This window comes from Strongylocentrotus purpuratus, unplaced genomic scaffold, assembly GCF_000002235.5.
Source record: "Strongylocentrotus purpuratus isolate Spur 01 unplaced genomic scaffold, Spur_5.0 spur5_scaffold_18, whole genome shotgun sequence".
Taxonomy (NCBI): domain Eukaryota; kingdom Metazoa; phylum Echinodermata; class Echinoidea; order Camarodonta; family Strongylocentrotidae; genus Strongylocentrotus; species Strongylocentrotus purpuratus.
Genome location: NW_022145603.1, coordinates 19,154,658 through 19,174,726, shown reverse-complemented (window position 1 = coordinate 19,174,726; position 20,069 = coordinate 19,154,658). Strand labels below are relative to the sequence as shown.

General features: G+C 36.2%; 2 protein-coding genes across 4 annotated transcripts in view; both read left to right on the top strand.

Annotated features, from left to right (window-relative positions):
- The window catches only part of LOC593238 (tetraspanin-4), a 33,185-nt gene extending 32,548 nt beyond the window's left edge, over positions 1–637 (top strand). For all 3 annotated transcript variants that reach the window (XM_030989375.1, XM_030989374.1, XM_030989373.1), the window contains exon 7: positions 1–637. This exon is cut by the window's left edge and continues 1,252 nt beyond it. The gene's annotated coding sequence lies outside the window, so the exon portion shown is untranslated.
- Positions 638–6,335: 5,698 nt separating this feature from the next.
- LOC593609 (tetraspanin-4) lies at positions 6,336–15,305 on the top strand. Its single transcript, XM_030989372.1, has 7 exons — positions 6,336–6,356; positions 7,619–7,704; positions 9,021–9,212; positions 10,414–10,593; positions 11,284–11,427; positions 13,072–13,155; positions 14,022–15,305. The coding sequence occupies exons 2-7, from the start codon at positions 7,645–7,647 to the stop codon at positions 14,091–14,093; spliced, it is 732 nt and encodes a 243-aa protein (XP_030845232.1). The 5' UTR covers positions 6,336–6,356; positions 7,619–7,644; the 3' UTR covers positions 14,094–15,305.
- The last annotated feature ends 4,764 nt before the right edge of the window (positions 15,306–20,069 follow it).

The window sequence follows — 20,069 nt, the reverse complement described above, 5'->3', positions numbered from 1 at the left end:
CGGAGCTGAAAAAGATGGATTTATAAGAGGCTGTATCTTTTGTATAAATGTATTTTCTATGTTGATTTTATTCATGTGGTAAGGTAGATTTTAGCTGTCTTCTCGTTGTGAATGTGTAGTTGCCTATGTGATAGAAACGCCATTATATAGTTCTAATAACTTTTCTTGGATCAATGCGATCCGTAGAAGAGATATTCGTTCAAGACTAGACTGATTTGTTAGTAGTAAATAGTTGATTGCTTTTTCGTGCTAATGATGGTAATAGAGGGAACTTGAAACGGTTCCCAAGCAAATTGTTACTAGAGGTATGATAATCAAGCTATCAGTTCATATATGTATCAAATTCCAATTTGTGAATTTCATAGACAAATCAGTCTTTCTCCTGAGGAATTTGTCACAGAATTTTTACACTTTTTCACAGTTTTTTTTCCACGAATGTTTGATACGGGAGCATCGGTTTTCATAATTATGTATGTAGTGATACAGGATAGCATACGAGTTATGTCATTATGTAGAGCATACTTTTGCATGTACATCTTGCTAGTTATAATATGTATTTTGTTAGGGAAGTATGGTGTTTTATGAAATTTATTTCTTCTTTCTGTATTAAAATTCATCTTGTAGAGAAAAAAAAACATATTAATTGTGTACTCTTGTTTTTATTTTATGTTGATTGTGATGATGTTTGTTACAATGGTGATGATGATAGTGATGATGATGATGATGGTGATGGTGATAGTGATGGTGATGATGATGGTGATGGTGATAGTGATGGTGATGATGATGATGATTATGATGATGATAATGATTGTTATGATGGTAATGGTGAAGATGATAGTGATGGTGATAATGATGATGATTATTATGATGATGATGATGATTGGGATGATGGTGATGGTGATGATGATGGTGATGATGATTATGATGGTGATGGTGATGATGATAGTGATGGTGGTGATGATGATGATTATGATGATGATAATGATTGTTATGATGGTGATGGTGATGATGATAGTGATGGTGGTGATGATGATGATTATGATGATGATGATGATGATTGGGATGATGGTGATGGTGATGGTGTTGATTGTGATGATGAAGATGATGGTGATGATTTTTTTATTATGATAAATGGTGATTATGATGATGGTGTACGTGCCCGACCCTAAAAGTCCAGTTGAAGTCTTACGGACTAGAATTATTTTTTTTAAATTCCAACGGTCGACGGCTTTGCTATCTATGCGGTATTATTTATAATTAATTTCTTCAATATCTCACCCAAGTCAAGCTAAAATGTGCCCAAAGTATACTTTATCATATACTGAGATTAATTCGTTGTTATCAAGAGCAGAAAAATGACTAGGAACCGGTCTGTGAAAGTTTGAGCAAATTCTGATAAAAATATAAGAAAGTTAAGAATTTTTGCGGTTGCGATCATTCAGTCAAACACATATTGGCAATACTTTGACGTATCTTGCGAGGTCCCCAACTTAATTATCAGGGTGGACGTCCCCTTTCTGGAAAAAAAGGGGGGATGCAATTTATACTTCTTCCAGATTATATTCATAGAATTGGGGTTTGTTTTCTTCAAAACTTGTCTTTAAAGGAAATCCAGATTTCTCCTTTTTGGGGGACTCCTCGCTTATAATACGTCTTATGTTCAAGCTTTTCCAAACATTAAACACTTTTCATTTTGTTCATGAATTTAACTCTAGAATGGCGAACGAAATGATATAGAGAGGCCCAATGAAACCTAAACGATGTAGCAAAATGACCGAACATAAGGATAAATATAATTCTTGGACTCCCTTCAAAATATATATATTTTAATGCGCTTCGCCTAAAATCCCTTACCAACGAAAGTCGAAAGAGAACAAATACGCTTCACTTCTCGCATAGAGTTGGATGTAAGCCGGCGTTTAAGTGTGCCTGCATAAAAAAAAACTTTATATCTTCATGATAGGCGCATATCCCTTTGAAGAGTAACGGAAGAAGAAGAATTAACATTAATCATTATAGTGCACAAATAGCCTGCACCAATGAGGGCGTCAATAAGAATTATGCCCAAAATTACCACACATGTGTTTGGACTGATTCGAAGGTACCGAGTGTGGGTAATTTTACTAATGCCCGAACAAAATTATGTGTTTTATTTGGTTTATAAGATGATTTAAAAAAAAAAAAAAAATGATGGTTTATAACATGATTATACTAATGACCGGTCATTAGTAAAATTATATGTTAGGCGAAATAAATGCCTGGTCACGTTTATGCTCTCAACCAATCGTTTGATTCGGACCCGCTTCATCAAAATGCTAATGACCGATTAAGCTTGAGGAAACCCAAGTTTATGATCACGTGACTGCGCTTAACCAATCATTTGAATAGGATATACATCATCATTTGTATTATAAAAAATAGTATATATATATATATATATATATATCGAATGCTATGAGAGGCCTGGCTGTCTCTACAGGCCCTAGGGAATCATGAAAAAATGCAACATCCCCGATAGCCGGTATAGAAACAGCCGGGCCTCGAGTATTGAGGTAAAGCAGTTAATATATCTTTTATATACCGAATTCACACAAAAAATCTACCAAGAATTCTTACCTTATCCTTTTCTTGATTAAAGACCCGGAGTAAAGATTGGTTAAAACATCACAGAAAATCTGAGACACCGTCTGTTAATCTTCGCTGGAAAGATGACTAGTGAATATTACAATCATTTGGGAATGGCACACACACTGCACTGTATGGTGTGTCGCGCTCCACAAAGCAACTTTTAACACGTAAACCAACGGGGATCTCATCAAAATTTAACTATTTTCCCGGTCCCCGGAATCTTTCGGGAATCTCACCCATAAACTAATACTGGCATTGTTCGTTTCTTTACGGGAATGTCCGAAAATCACGACTCCAATTTCGACCAATCAGATGGCTACATTATATCATCCTACAAGGGGGTGCAAAGCTACGCGAGCGAACAAAGCGACGGGGCATTTCAACAATTACCATCCAATTTCAAGGAATATTTATAAACACGATCGCGAGAAAAATTTCACCCCAAGACTAAAAAAAACCTTGCTAATGACCCCCTGAAATTTCCAAACGTTATACATTGACTTATCGAACATGATTTTCATGGGATATGCAATCGGGTTTTACAATAGGTTTTAAGTTGATTTCTCGAAAGACTTTACGATCGTGTTTTCCCTTTCATCTTTCAAGTTAAAGGCTTATTATTATGTACTGCTTTACTTCGATCTGAATTTCTTTCTCTTTGCTTTATAATTTATCTTCTCACTGCATTCTCATATTTACTTGCCACTTTGTTAATCTGTTTCAGTAGCACAGGGGATTTTCTTTCGGCCTTGCCAAGATTTCAATCGCCATATTTATACGCCCTGCTTACTACACTGATCTTTACGATTTTCTTATTTCGTAGGGATCAGTGGTTCACCAACATAACTTTAATGAGGACTTCTTGTGAGGGTTGACGCATTTCCAGTCGTTTTGTCCGTCCCGGCGTTTCCTGCGCACCGCACAGCGCATTCATGCGCTGTAATCCAGGATACAAACGGCTGTCTTCAATCTCCACCATCTCTAAATCGACTAAATTAGAAAGATCACACTTTGCCGTACGTAACATCCGGACTTGATTATTCTCTAGACAACTTCTGTTTAATGAACTATGTTCCACTTGTAGTACATGATATTACAGGCTGACGATAATGAGGACTAACTCACGAGGTTACGGCTGTTTAACTTAGTAAAACAAAACATCAAATAAGTGAGTGAAGAAGTACACAGTTTCAGGATTCACTCATCGGTAAGTAGTGCCTAGTTATATTAGATCATTATGCTGTGGGTCATTTGTTTTGTCATAGTTCAATCTTGCAGATGCTGAGTAACACAAAAGATGATGTAAACTTGTATTTTGATGATGGTGATGAATACGAATAAGGTATTATCTTGGATGTTAAGCGCATTGAGAGTTCTGTCAGTTCTGAAATGCGCTAAATAAAAATGTATCGTAACTATTATTGTTATTTTTATGATGATGACGAAATTGATGAAAATGAAAAGTAGAAGTACCATTAGTATTAGATGTAGGCCTAGTACTAGACGTAGTAGTAGTGGTCACGTTAATAGTAGTAGGCCTAGTCGTAGGAGCAGCAGCAGCAGCAGCAGCAGTAGTAGTAGTAGTAGTAGTAGTAGGCCTTGAAATGATAATAATAATAATGATGAGAATGATAAATAAATATATATTATCTTTGTCTGCTTCCATCTTCTGATGCAAACATAAATTTATTTGAGTTTGATTTAAAAGTGTGTTGAATATCGTTTTGCTTCATAATAGTTATCAAGCAACCCGTTCAGGTTGATTAACGTTAACTGAAGCAACACCGAATTTTCAGTATGTTTTAAGTGGAAAAGAGAGGGTGAATATGCAGAGAATCTTGAAAAAAATAGAAGAAAATGGAGCACTTTGGAGAAAAGAGAAATATCAAGCAAAAACTTAATTGATTGTTTTATAGAATATATTTTTACAAAAAAGAAGGGTGAAACCTTGATCAGCGTGATCTTAAAAGGTCAAAATTGATGGGCTTATTAAATAATTTATTTATGATGTGTTATTTATACAGGGTAGTCTTTACAGTCAATGAAAGAGCCTTGTATGTCAATAACAACTATATACGAATATTCATCTATGGGGGAGGGCGGGATATTTTAGCGACCACGTTTGAATGATCATATCCTTTCGTCCCTTAAACTTTGATTCTTATTATTTAAAAGTAGCCTACACAAATAGACAACCTGCCCTTAAAGACCTCTTTCCTTTCGGCGGTCTTTGTACACAGGTTTTTTTTTTTTTTTTTTTTTTTTTTTTTTTACTGTAAAAGAGGATTCTAGAACTTAGAAAATATTTTTTTTAGGGCATAAATCATGTGTTAGACGTGACATTAGATGTTCTTTGCTTGGGGTGACTCATGGGGCGGGTTTCGCCTTGAGACCGCTGTAAACAGCCCAGCGGAAATTCATTTCAATTTCAAGCTTCCGATACGCGATGAGAGTTGGGGTGTGGAAAGTTTGGGAGGGGGTGCTAACATCGTTTGTTATGGATGGGGCTAGTACTAGTAGAATGTGCATGTTTTGTAGCCATGCCAGAATTTACTGGCTTATGCCGCACAATGTATTTGTTTTGTTTTCATTTAAATTCACAGTAACTGATATCTCCATCCAATCTTTTGCTCGAAATACGATTTTCCTCACTACCGTCACTTCGTGAAAACAAGGACGGAATGTAACGATGGGAATATCAGTAAATTAATAACAAAGGAATAATGAAAACAGAACAATAATGTATATTATAGATAGAATAGCAGTAACGAACAAACATATTACTTTTCTTATAGTTCATCAACTAGAAGACTCTTGTGAACCGTGTGAGCCTGTAAATCACCCATAAAAACAATACACTTACTACCAACAAAAAACATATATATATATATATATATAGATATATATTATGTTGGATACAAATAAGCCCCCTTTTTAGTGTCAGGAAACTAATTCAAAGGTTGTCTCTGTTATGTATCAATTCATAGTCTTAGTCAAGTGGAAAGGAGAGAAAAAATAGACAAAGGATCAATGTAGATGGTGGGAACTCTCCCATCCCCTTTCCTACAACGGCTGAAAAAGATAATCTCTCGTATCCGCTTGAAATTTAATTTCCCGGAAATTTCTGGCTGATTCTAAGAGTCGATCCTTTTTCTTAAAATAATAATCAAAATAAAACCAACCACCAACATTACTGTAGATCTTATTATCTTCTCACTTAACTTGCTATTTTGAATTTTCTTTCGTGAAACCTTAATCTCAACACATCAAAATTACAAACGGGCTAGGTCATATCCCAGTAAACCGACACAAAACAAAGAAATACATAATTATATAGAGAGGAAGAAAGTTGCAGAAGATCTAGATTAAGATCTACAGTTAGATCTAATTTTTGTTTTGATTGTTTCATGCCGGGGTTTCATGCAACGTTGCCTTTCTCCTCTATAAGTGTACACCTCCATACCATAATACCTTGTGCACTTCACTTATTTTTTATGTTACATGATTGTGTTAGGAATGTTTAGGTACTATTGTTTTTAATAGATTAGTGATACATAACATCATCTGAGCACCATTGGTCTTTTTTGGACTCTCCTTACAGTGTGACCAGCTGTCAACAATTAGGACTCTTCGATTTGCACGTCGACATAGTGGACTGCTACGGTCGACGTGCAAATCGAAAAGTCCCTCATGATCTGTTGATACCTGGACAGGATATCATAATTTTTGTAAGCAATTGCACAATACATACAATATACACAAAATAAAGTTCACAAGACTGACAACACACGAAACCGATAAAGAAAGAATGGAGGGAAGATTTGAATTGAAGAAGAAAAAATCGGTATAATTGGTTGTCGGTCTTTTTTTGTCAGAGGTCCCGCTTGACCGGCACTTCGCTGGCTTTTTATCCTTGACATTAATTCACATTATTGAAACTGGACACCATAAAGCCATCCACATTAAACGTCTCTACTGAAAATATAGAATAATGTTAGCAGGAAAGGTTGGTGACATTAACGTATAATTATAATTGTCTGATCTTGGCATAACCGTCGGATGTTGATGACAAACAACAAGAACAGATCAATTACGATTAGGTGAGGATATAGAAGGTTAATCTCTCACATCCTCTTAAATAGAGAATGGATATATATAATTTATGGCCAGCGCGATTCCTCGTGTTAATACTTGTGATTGATGATGGTAAGCGTTTGACACGCATACACACGCACACGCACAAATTGAACAGTTCCCGGTAATATTAATTGTTAAGATTAATTCGACTCTTCCCCAAATAGTAGGTCTACTGTTGAGTAAACAACTCGTCCAATATTACACCTTAAAGACGTCTTTCTTAAAAGTCAAAAGAAGGTATTGCTATACGACATTTTTATTCTGTTTTTTCCTTGGTTCAATTCCGCCTTCCCCAACTCCGATTCATCACTTTCCTACCCACCCCCTATATACTTCCCAACCTTCTTCTATACCCCCTCCTTCTTCTAACTCCATCAACGCTCATACACGCTCCATTCCTACCCCACCCCTTTTCCTAACCCACCCCTTATTCCTACCCACCCTTATTCCTACCCCACCCTCATTCCCACCCCGCCCTTATTCCTACCCACCCTTATTCCTACCCCACCCTTATTCCTACCCCACCCTCATTCCCACCCCACCCTCATTCCCACCCGCCCTTATTCCTACCCCACCTTTATTCCTACCCCACCCTTATTGCTACCCCACCCTCATTCCCACCCCGCCTTTATTCCTTCCCACCCTCATTCCCACCCCGCCCTTATTCCTACCCCACCCTTATTCCTACCCCACCCTCATTCCCACCCCGCCCTTATTCCTACCCACCCTTATTCTTATCCCACCTTTTTCTAACCACACCTCCTTCCTACCCCACCCTTATTCCTAATCACCCCTCTTCTACCCACCCCTCTCCTTACGTCACCCCTCTCCCATCCCCATTCCACTCCTCCAGGCCAGTCGCAGGAACAAGATTTCAAGATGAGAGGAAATATTAATTGCACCAAATACATGCTGATTGCCTTCAATGTGCTTTTCTTCGTAAGTAAATTATTTTATTTTGAATCCTAATGACATGTAATGTATTGTTTATTGAGTTTTGTTTTATTGAGTTTATTGGTTTCACATTTCACATGCAGATACAATACAGAAAACAAAATTTACATAAAAGACATATTGTTTCATAATTTTAAAAAAGGATTATAGGAATTGACAGTTTAATCACACTACAAAGTTACATATCTGACAACTAATACCATTTAAAGGAAACCCAGACAAGAATATGTATAGGTTTATTGTTTTCTGTTTTGTTCGTTCTATCCTTGTATTTTGAAATTTTTAACTTCTCTTATTGAATTATGCAATCTCTGTATGAATCATCAACTTTATTTTGCATTTTTTTCTTTTTACCAACGTGTGCTACTGCATGGTTAAAACTTCAAATAAAAATCCAAATTAAATCGGATAAAGTTGAGTTCTCGTCATGCGAGTGCATTATGAAATAAACGGTGTGGAATCCATCAGAAAAAAATGTTCATGTAGCATATAAGTAATGGTGTGTACTGCAAGGTTCTGGAGTCATCAAAATGATAAGAAATTTGGCCCAGTCTTGGTAAAGTAGCAAGCACTGTACACAAAAAGATGAGTATGGGAGTATGGGACTACACAAAAATGTGGCATAACATTCGGGCCTCATTTTTCCACACTTGCATAATAACAATGATAACGCTCACAAATTATTTTTCAGCTCTCCTCAAAACTCGTAACTTTAAAAGAAAGCAGACTGCTTAAAATTTGAATTAAATCGGATAAAGAATAAGAAAGATATGAATTATACAAAATTGTAATCACTTTACGTACGGCAACTTCAAATTGGAATGAGTCGGGTCACCATGCCGCACTGCCGGACAGCAATCCCATTTGTAAATACAATGATTATAAGCATGAAATTTTTCAAATGTATTACTTATGAGAGTCTTTCATTTTATAGAACTTATACAAATATGCTATCCATAATTTATTTTTTCGAGGTGCTCACTGGTAGAAGGCACTAAAAAAGAAAGTAATGCTAATTTTGTAAACGCCACTCGGAAGAGTTGTCAAAAACTTTATCAAAATCCACTGAACAAATTTCCAATTTCAGAATAGCGTTATTTAATGATCTCATATTTCAGGCATTCACAACTTTCTCATTGTTGGTCCGTTTTATTTCAAACTTTCGTCATTCTCGGATTTGTTTACTTTCATACAAATAAATTCATTACCAGGGTTAGATCTTTCTTTAATCCTGGATCCGTCATTGTCTCTGGCCTGCATAATAATTTTGAAAATCATTTCTCCTCGCCTTCGCACTCTAGGTCGTGGGAGGAGCCATTCTTGGCGCGGGGGCGCACCTTCACATCAAGGAGGGACCGTTCATGACGTTACTTCCCAGCATGCCCTTTCTCAACGTGGCTAATGTCATGATCTTCGCCGGGATCGTCATCCTGGTCGTTTCTTTCATCGGTGGATACGGGGCCATCAAGGAACACCAGTGTTTGCTGCTTACGGTATGACTACCATTTTAGTTAATTAGTCTTTTAGTCAGTTAGTTAGTTAGTTAGGTGTTTAGTAAATTAGTTGGTTAGTTAGTAGTTGGTTGGTTATTTAGTTGATTAGTAAGTAAGTTACTTAGCTAGTTGGTTAGTGGTTAGGTAGTAGTAGGTTAGCTAGGTGTTTAGTAATTTAGTTGGTTAGTTAGTAGTTGGTTGGTTATTTAGTTGGTTAGTAAGTAAGTTACTTAGCTAGTTGGTTAGTGGTTAGGTAGTAGTAGGTTAGTTAGATGTTTAGTAATTTAGTTGGTTAGTTAGTAGTTGGTTGGTTAGTAATCAAGATACTTAGTTAGTTGGTTAGTTGGTTAGTTAGTTACTCGGTTAGGTAGTAGTAGGTTAGTTAACCAGTTTATTATTTAGTCGTTGGTTAGTTAGTAGTTAACTGGTTGGTTATTCAGTTGGTTAGTAATTAAGTTACTTAGATAGTTAGTTGGTGAGTTAACCAATTTATTACCAGTATTTAGTAATGGGTTAGTTAGTAGGTCAGTTGATTATTTATTCATTTGGTTAAGTAGTTAGTTAGACCGTCCATGACATTAATTACCAGCATGCCCTTCCTCAACGTTGCTATAGTGTCATAATCACTGCCGGGTTACGGCGCCACTAAAAACATTCGTTTTTAAGGAAGTGGGGTGTTATAATATAGGGCCAATAAGAATGGGATATAATATTATCATTGTTGAGATTATTAATGTTGTTATTTTATTATTTTTGTGTTCTTTATATTGTTTTTTTTCTCGAAAGATTTGTTAAATGTGAATTTTCATGCCCTTAATCCATCAGCAATTTGAGGTTGTTCTGGGCTATTTTGTCTTTTGCATTTTTGACCAATAAATATTGTAAAGTGATAAACGATAAAACGATACACTTCATCTTAATAATCATCATCCATTCTTATTCTTGTTATCCTCCTTCTCCTCCTCCTCTTCTTCTTATACTGTGTTGATATTATTATTATTATTATTATTAGTGTTTTTTCACTTTTTTAAATTACTATTTTTATGTTAAAGAAATAATCATTATGAAATTAATTCTTTAAAAGCGGAACAAGTGTATTCAATCAGTCACTTTATCAAGAATTAGATTAAACATGGTGGCACTCGACCCAATACTGTACATAATCAATGTTTATCCTTTTCCCCGTTATTCATTTTTCCAGTATTTCGTCTTCATGGTCCTTGTTTTCATCCTTGAAGTGACCGCCGGAGGTCTCGGCTTCGTTTACCGCTGGCAAGTGGCCAAGTATGTCGCCAACGAGATGAGAGCTGGGGGCTTAGCTAAATATAACACACCGGGAGAGGGCGGTCTGACAAAAGCATGGGACAAACTTCAGAGCACAGTGAGTATTGCCATTTGGAAATATTTGAATATTTTTGTTCAGAATCTCCATTAAACATGTATATAACATGTGAAATATATACAAACGATAACATGTAACAGATAAGAAATAACATAAAAAAGGGGTAAAATTCATGAGAGCCGAAAAATACAAGAAACAAACTATTTACTACTATTTAGTACATTAAACATGACTTATGTTATATTTTCACAAAAATATCTTCTGTTTATTGTATTTCTCTCCCTTCGGTACATTTTATCGATTACTTCAGCTTCAGGAATAGATGTCCTGCAAGCAACAAAAAGACAAAATTGATTTAAAAAAATAAGAAAATTCAGTGATGATAATTTAATATTAAGGAACACCCCTACATACCGAATAATAAAACAAGGAAATGCTGGGAGGTTCCTGCAGCCCCCCCCCCCATCTGCTTCGTACGCCTATACAATCAAAATCATGCAATAGTATGGTAAATTGTGTCATTCCTGGTTATTGTTTTTACTCTTACACTCAATCATCTATGTTACAAAATAACTTGAAATTTGTTATCCAATGTAAACAAATTGAGAATGATCCTATCTGTTTGGATTGAATCAATACAGTTCGAATTTGAATTTGAATTTGTAGTTTGTACAAACAAACTTAACCAAACGAGTAATTTTATTTTCCTTTTTTCTCTCGACTGTCTAGCTTGCATGTTGCGGAGTTTTCAATGACACGGACTGGGCTAATACAGCGAACGGCATGTTCCTGCCCCGACAGACCCCTGATTCATGCTGCCTCTTCGCCGCTCCGGGATGCGGGAAAGACGTCAATTCGGAGAAATTCATCCGGGTATGTAGCCTACTTACAGATTTGGGGCCGGGGGGGGGGGGGGGGGGGCAGCAACGGCCTCGTGCCCATTTTAACACCAGAATTCGCATACATTAAAGGTATTACAAAGTTTTGGGAAATTTTGAAAAATGGGTGGATAGTAATTCTTAACAATTTTGATATATTTGGATGCCCCTGTGGATGTTTTAAAAACACCAGAAATTTGAGCCCCTAAAACACTTCTGCTTTCGAGAAAAATTGAATATAAAGATTTACCGGTGCTCCCGGTAAATTTTGATAAATTTCAAATAGCTCCTACGGCCGTACAATGGTAGCTGCGACCATAAAAATCTCGGAGTATGTAGTTGTGGTATATAATTTCCGATCGAGAATAGCTAATCGGTCGATTTTAGTCTTTAAACATTGTTTTATAGCTTAATTAATATCTTGACCTTGAGAGGGAGCTATTCAACATAAAGTGTTTATTATTTACAATTTTAGAACTTTAGAGTCGATTTCGACCGCGACAACGATCACTGAATATTGTAGGATCGTATATGCTTCCAATATGTTCATTCGAACCAAGTTCATGACCCCATACCAAAACTTTGTATTACCTTTAAGTATACAATTGCCAAATGTGCCCCTTTAAGATTTCAGCCCAAGGCAATTTTGTTTAAACATTGAAATAAAATTGAAACAAATCATGAATATAATTCTGGAATATTTTTGTCCCTCCCCCTTTAGCTTTCAAATTATGGGTTCACCCTAAAGGTCAATGGTCACCTTGCAAAGGCAGATTAAGAGATTTGCGCTCTGTATTAAAAATTCCGGATCCACGATATTCAGTGTTGAGCCTATACTTTTTTTATGATGATCATAGTTTACTAATCAGTACCCAGGCAGCTTTATACTTTGTGAAGTCTGAATAATGGGGGGGGGGGGGGGGGGTGCATCTTTGTGATTATACTCACATAAGAGCAAAATACGTAACTTTGAGGCAACACATCTGTGTTCATCGATGACATTTTAAATTTGTCAAAAACTTCCCGACAATCGTTCGAATGAGAGGCAAACTCGTCTTCTTCTCAGGAACAATCCCATCATGCAACGTACACATGGCACATGCGAAGCCGAAATTGAGTAATGTGGTCATGTGCTGCCGTGATTAACTACTGTAAATTTAGTTGATTTTTAAAACTGTTGTCACAAAAAATGTACATTCGAGCGGTTAGAATAAAGATTAAAATTTACAAAAAGAAAAAAAAAATCGTTGGGTTTAATAGAATATAAAAGGGCCAATAAAAATCGTTGGATGGTGACGTTAAAGGTCGGTCCTCGGACGTAAATAATCATATGTGATTGATACACGTTTGTAAAAACGCAAATACACACTTGTAAACAAAGTCTGCAATACAGAATCGGACTGAAAACCTCTCTTTTTTGCAAAAGATCCAAGGACAATAAAAAAAAATATCAAAAAAAATCCATTATGATTGAAATTATTGTATTGAAAATAGGTCATCGTGCAGCGTAGTAGTCCCACGGTGTTTAGTCAATCGCCGTGAGGTAAGCGTTGCCATGGAAACGCCATCGTGAAATCGGTTGCCAAGGTGATGAAGGAAAAACAGTTACCATGGCAACAATCATTTCTTGTTATTCCAGGGATGTAAAGGTGCCATCATAATGGAGTTGGAATCGAAGGCTCACGTCGTTGGGATTGCTTGTATAATCGTCGCTATCTTTCAGGTAAATTTGTGAAAAATAAAACCTTCTTCTCTTTCATCTCTCTTTTCTCCTTCTCTCCTCCCGTTTCTTCTTACCATTTTCCTTTTTTGTGGGTATTCTTTTGTCTACGTTTTCCTTTTCTTCTTCTTTAGTTTTCATATTATCCTCTTTTCTTCTGCATGAAAGTTCTGTTACTATTTGTTACTTAAATCTGTTGGTCCTCTGGTTGCCTACCAATAAGCATTTTAGCTCTTTAGCATTCCGGTAAAATAACCACCACTAACCTAACCAAACCAAACCAAACCAAGATAATGTAAATCACAAAATTGATGTGCATTGTCACATTTACTTGACAGATCATGATAATTGTATTTTCTGTGAAAACATGCAATCAAGGAAATATACGTAGGCCTATATTTTTCAAGGTTGATTAGATGTGCCTGATAGAAATCGCCAAAAGTGGATTGCGTTAAAGTCTCACTGTCCTACTTGTAGCTACTTGCTCCCTCTATATAGAAAAAAAAAAGCCTCATCGGTGACCATTGGTCCCCCATGATCCCCTTTTTCTTATGTTAATTGAGAGCTGATTTGGTGAGATAACCACATGTCAGTGACCTTGCAGTGGGGTCTAATCCCCCTGGTCAAACTAGTGCAGACGGGCTTTAAACCAAGGAAATATATATAGGTACGTATGTTTTAAGAAAAAGAGTGAGAAAAAAAGAAGAAAAAAAAGGAAGATCTTTTTCAAGGTTGATTAGATGTGTTTAAAAAGGAAAGATGTGCCTGTTCGAAATCGCCAAAAGTGGATCGCGTTCAATGTTCCTCTCATCTCTGTAAAATTATTGTATTAAATCGCTTTTTATTGTTTGTTAATCTTTAATTTACAGATCTTTGGTATTGGGCTCGCATATACGATGTGGAAAAGCGTGAGCGATAGAGCTGGCGGCAACTATGTCTAACACCGACTTACACTAAGGCCAGAGTGCTGAACACTATACACCGAGATATCATACAGAGGGGCAGCTACTGCCAGAGCTATTGATTAGGAGAGTTTTACCAACCCAGGTCGAGTTGGGCACAACAGTATGGCGAGTACTGGTGTTGTGCCCAAGTGAAACCAAGTTGGCCAAACTCTGTGTATAGGATGGCTCTGGCTACTGGGAAGTTAGAGCGCCCTCAAGCTTGGCGGCGCTGGACAATTTTGAAAGGGGTGGGGGAACAAAGTACCGACAAATTGACAAAAAATCAACAAATAAGAGTAAACAAAATAATATAATAAAGATATGACTCTCAAATTCCAAATTTGAAGGCCCTAAGTCGAATTTCTATATATTCACTTTATTCAATGTTACGGAAGGATTAATACATTAAAAACTCAAAATTTCATGTATGTATATATTGAATAAACTTTTTAAGTAGAAGAATAAGTTTATTCAGTTGAATAACAATTTTGTTTACTGGCGATTTGCAACGAACCTGTCAAACGGCCGCTAAATCTCGAGGATGACGATAATGCTTGTAAACAAAGAGGGCGCATATCAAATTAAATCTCTGGTAAACTGCGATAAACTTTTTCTTTCATGTACAGGGGACGGTTAGCGTCTTGGAAGGGATGTAAATATACACCTTAGTAACCTGGTGGTGATATTTTGTATATACTTGTTTTAAAGTGAGTGTTAATTGATCTTATTTTAATTTACGATATACAGTGGGGGGGGGGGGGGGGGTGTTCCGGATTTAATTCGAATTATTAAATCATAATGTAAAAATGGTTATCATAAAAATTGGCATAATTATTAACAAATAACTGAAACTAGTACAAATATGACAAGTATTTGAACAAAATAATGAAATAGAATATTGTTTTGAAGGTTACCAAAGGGGAAAGCAATATATACACAATAAACGTTATTACACTTTAATTTTTGTTACCGTAATTCAGCTGTTAATTTCCGAGTTGTGTTCATGAACGTTATGAGCTAAGCTCAGCAGATGGTTATTGAAATATTTGGTTATGAATTTTGAATATTATAATACAAAGGGCTTTACAGGAGAAGAATACGTACAGATGCTCGTGTTATAAGCAGATGTTTGCGAAATTATAATTGTGATTTTAAATAAGTGTCCGTGTTGAATCAATATTGAAGAATAAAATTTGATATAATATCGTATTCATGGCTGATATACCTCGTCGTAATTTTGTCCTGTGACGACTCTCTGGATAGTTCTTCTACTGGTGAAGTATGAAGGGGCTTTAATATTTTAAAGGGCAATCCAGTCATTGTAATAAGTTAATTTATATGAAAGCAGAAAATGTAAATGAAACAGAATTGCGAAAGTTTGAAAATGAATCGGAGCAATAATAGGATAATTACCAATCTTTCAAAAAGTGAGATCCATTAGTCTGTATATGCGAATCTCATATTGGCAGTTTGGTCAGTGGATTATGACGTAGTCGCGGATAACTCTCCCGTTTGTGTGTACAAAAATATGACTAACTTCTGTTTTTCTCCTAAGTGCCTTAACCTTTGGGGCACTACTCAAAATAGAGTATGGAGAGTGTTTTACAACAGGTCCTCCTAAAAAATACCCCAATTCATACAGTTTCGAAAAAAAATTGTCATTTTCTGTGTTGAAACAAATTCTTTCCAGAGACAATACCGATTTAGCCAATTTAAAGAGTCCATGCCTATAGGGTTATTTCAACTTTCACAAATTCATAACTTTTTCATTTCCCCCCGATTTCATACAAAGTTATCACCAATGTGCTTCTCTGATGGTTCTACTCTCTCCTAGAGCTTGCTATCAAGATTAGATTTCCCTTTAATCCCGAGCGAGCCGAAGCCTTTACCCATTACATTTTCGCTTAATTTTTATTTGTCATAACAAGGAAACTCAGGAAATTGTTTGGCATCACATGTCACAACTTCTACACCGGAAATGCTTTGAAATTGAATAGCATTATTATTAGACGTCGAGAAGACGAAAGTAACCTTATTGTATTTCCTTGTAATTAATCTCAGACACCCTTTAAACAATAAATATTACTTCAACTTGAAGAGAGGAATTATGACGAATATAGATTAAAACTTTAACTAGGAGGAAACCAAGTGATTAATTACTTCCACAGATGTAGTAAAATGCTTTCCGATCATTCTTGAACACACACAATCTAAATACATGTTTATCGATTATTTCATTATTTGGAAAAACATATTTAGAATTGTACTTTATTTTGGTGAGACCGTTGTTTTTGTTCCTCTTCAGAATCTGACCGATTTAATATTTAATAATCTCTACCACCGTGGTCTCCCCCTACTTGCTGGAAGCCGAAGATGGCGTGAGTCCCAAATTTCTCGAATTTTAAAGATAGTGTAGAGAATAGTATATAGAGATACAATAACAACCGGCCAGATTCTGGACTTGGTTAATATTTAGGTCTGGTCTTAGTATTGTTGGTAGGCTAATAGGGACTTTTAGATTGAGTGAACGAGAACGGCGTGAACGGCTACTGATCATGCGTGTCCATGGCAAGCCGTTTAAACATTGATTGCTATTTCTTGATATCAAAAATACCATTGCTTTACAACAGAAAATCATTTCTTGATATCAAGAATTGAATTTTTGATATCAAGAATTGAATTTTTGATATCAAGAAATAGGAATAAATGTTAAAAACAGCTTGTCATGGACACGCATGATCAGTGGCCGTTCACGCCGTTCTCGTCCACTCTATCTAAAAGTCCCTGATGACTGGAATATAAGGTTTCAACATGGATAGACATATTTTGTACTACCAGCGCGACACGTCGGAGATACTATAGTGCGCATGGATAGATAAAAGTTTAATTTGTACATAACTGCAAAACCCATCGGGACGACTGCTCTATATGGATACGATATCATGAAAGTTATGTAATCATGATTCATGTATTTTATGCACTGGCGGTATATTATTATGATACTCATGCAGGTGGGAATTATTCGTCAAGGTATTCAGGAAGAACCTCCATCACTTTGGCAGTACTGGTACTTCTTCTAAAATGAACAAAGTAGGACGTATCCACGTGTAAAAGATATGTGGATATTTCAGGGTCATTTGTACCAGCACTTTCTCTGAAGTGGCTGATTGGGTTTTGGGTTAAGTATAGGGCTAAGGATATAGGTAGCCAAGTCAAGGATCCTCCTTGGCCTAGTTACGTATATTATTTGGTCAAGCGTTGAAGTGCGGGATTCAGCTATTATAATTATGTATGATTCACCGTGGGGCAATTATCACCCGAGCAAGGTTGGTATTACCCCCTTTTTTGGTTAAAGACTTAATTGGCAAGTCCACTCCAAAAATAACTTACTTTTAATAGAAGCAGAAAAATCAGACAGACTAATCTAAAAAAGTTTGAGCGAAATCCGATAACTAGTACGAAAGTTATTTATTTTCAATGACATCAAAATCTTTGAAAATCACAAGGCAAATTGGCAGCTCACTCATGAGTCTGTGACGTCATGGCCTCACTATCCAATTGCTTTCTTTATATTGATAATACAAAATTCCCATTTTCCTCCTAAGAATCTTATTTCCTCACACCAGCATCCAAGTTATATTGACACTGATATGTTTTTGTGTGGATGCACTAATATAGAGTAATTTGTTCAGTTAAATCATGAAAAATGTGAATTTTGATTAATTATTTATATAAAAATCTAAGATTATGAATATACAATATTCAGACAAAATATCAATTCTTCAAATTTTGCGTGTATATTCTGTTTCTGTTATTTTTCTGTTTTATTTCTCAATTTATTACAAAGGACTGGTTGGAAAAGACAGAAATCAGTAACAACTGCACCGGGTCTCAATGCAGAGACTGGGAGACTAGTCCTCGGGTCAAGGTCAATAAACAACTCAGGGAAATGAAAACGGACACTAATATATCGCCATACGAGCTCCTATTTGACTTCTACCTCAATGATAGTCTGTGAGATACAAACCCCTTTTAGTTATCACCATCAGAGTCCAGACTCATGTCGACATACTACTATACACTGCCCTGAGTTGCATTTTAAATTTTAGAAAGGGGGTGGTTATTTTAAGTCACAGAATATATATTTATCTGGTGCCGCGAGAAAGGCAGTGTTTTAATGGTCTATTTAGACTATTACTCATTATTGAATTGTTCAATTTGTGAAAAAAGGGTCTGTGCCTGCAGACTATATCGGTGTCTACACCGCTAGACGGTTGTGACAGCACTATGGTGACAGTCGATATTAACTTAAATTGCTTTTTATCTACAATAATAACACAGTAATGCTAATAGACAATTTCGCAATGTAATCAAATTTAATGAATACATCTTTGTAAAGTGCCATGTTACAAAATTTGTCATTCATTTGTCATGAATAATTGTATTTCAAAAGTCAGAATGCGAATAACATACATTAATCAAACCTACGGCTTGTCCTACCTAGCAACATGTAATGTATGCAAGTAACATTTTTATTATTGAAATGCAAATATTTATTCGCACCAGGTGAATGGAATAATTTGTAACGAGGCACTTAACAAAGGTTTGTTCATTAAATTTGATTACATGACGAAAATGGCCTATTAACACCAGCAACGAAATGATAATATAATGAAGAATAAGCATAAATGAAATAATAATGTCATGTGACATCCCCTGTATATTGATCATATTTTGTTTTGTTATCGAAATGAAAATATTGTAGTATAAAATGCAATTCTTGCAAGTGAACTAGCTCAAGTTATTAGCCTTGCGGTATGTACTTAAATTTAATTCCCCTTGGTAACCTAGAAATTAAAATTTTGTTCTTGATGCGAGCTGCATTAAATTCGAAAGAAAAGAAAAAGCAGCGTGCATCAACAGCTGTCGCAAATCTGTTTCTGAAAAGCGTTTCAAAAGACTTAAACAAATATTGGTAATAATGAATAGAAGTGTTGAACGGGAGTATTATGTGATTTGCATTATGTGTAAAGGCCCAGAGTTCAACACAATGAACTTGGAATCTGTAGATGGAAAAAGAAACGAAAATGTTTGATTCTCAATTGGCAGGACTCCCACCGGTGAAGCAAGGAAAGGCCAATTGTTCAGCTCTCTGGTCGACATCTTTCAGCTTGTGCAGCGCATCATATCTAACGCGCGAGATGAACTGTGTAAATTCCCTCACGAGATTGAAAGTTCTGTTAGTAGCGCTATTTTCATTACCCCTAATAAGCTTTTCAAACCTTCACCAACATAACTGCTGATTAAATGCCCTGGGCCCTCTTGCTTTAAAAGTTGCGTTTAAACGCAACTCAAAAACTTAAACGCAACTCGATTTTCAACCACTCAGGATCGCGTATTTGGGACTTGCGTTTAAGTTTTGAGTTGCGATTAAACGCAACTGTTTATGCAAGGGGCCCAAGTCCATGAGCGTATATGCCACAGCTGATATTTTTGTCGACTTTTTCCCACAATGCATCACGTGAAATCGTCTAAGCACCGACGGCTTTAGGTCCTCTCCGAGAGACCTGGTAATGAGGATTATTGCCTTATATACCAAAGGGCACTAGCGCATCGCCGTGGTTTCGAACTCGGGTCACCGGATGACGAGACCACTGCTCTACCAACGGATGAAGATGGAGTTGTGGATTGTGGACATCTCGTCTTGAAGATGCATTTTCAATTGATATCATGTCGGGTATAGCGTGAAATGATTTGGTTGCCTTTTTCCTTCTCTCGATAACAATGATTGACGCTGAAAGGGAAGTTGTGCTAGATAAGCAAATTCAACAGTACAACGTGAAAATACATAACAATGTATAATAGAATTGTGAAGGTATATGCTGAAGATTTGTGATAAAAAATGACAACTATTCTAGGGACAATCGAATCTATTTGAACAATTATTGTTCAGCATAATTTTCGGTATACGTC

Excerpts from the sequence above, each read along its gene's own strand:
- LOC593609 (XM_030989372.1), top strand. The coding sequence starts at position 7,645 with ATGAGAGGAAATATTAATTGCACCAAATACATGCTGATTGCCTTCAAT. Across the intron at positions 7,705-9,020 it reads CCTTCAATGTGCTTTTCTTC|GTCGTGGGAGGAGCCATTCT; the intron begins GTAAGTAAATTA and ends TTCGCACTCTAG. Across the intron at positions 13,156-14,021 it reads TAATCGTCGCTATCTTTCAG|ATCTTTGGTATTGGGCTCGC; the intron begins GTAAATTTGTGA and ends TTTAATTTACAG.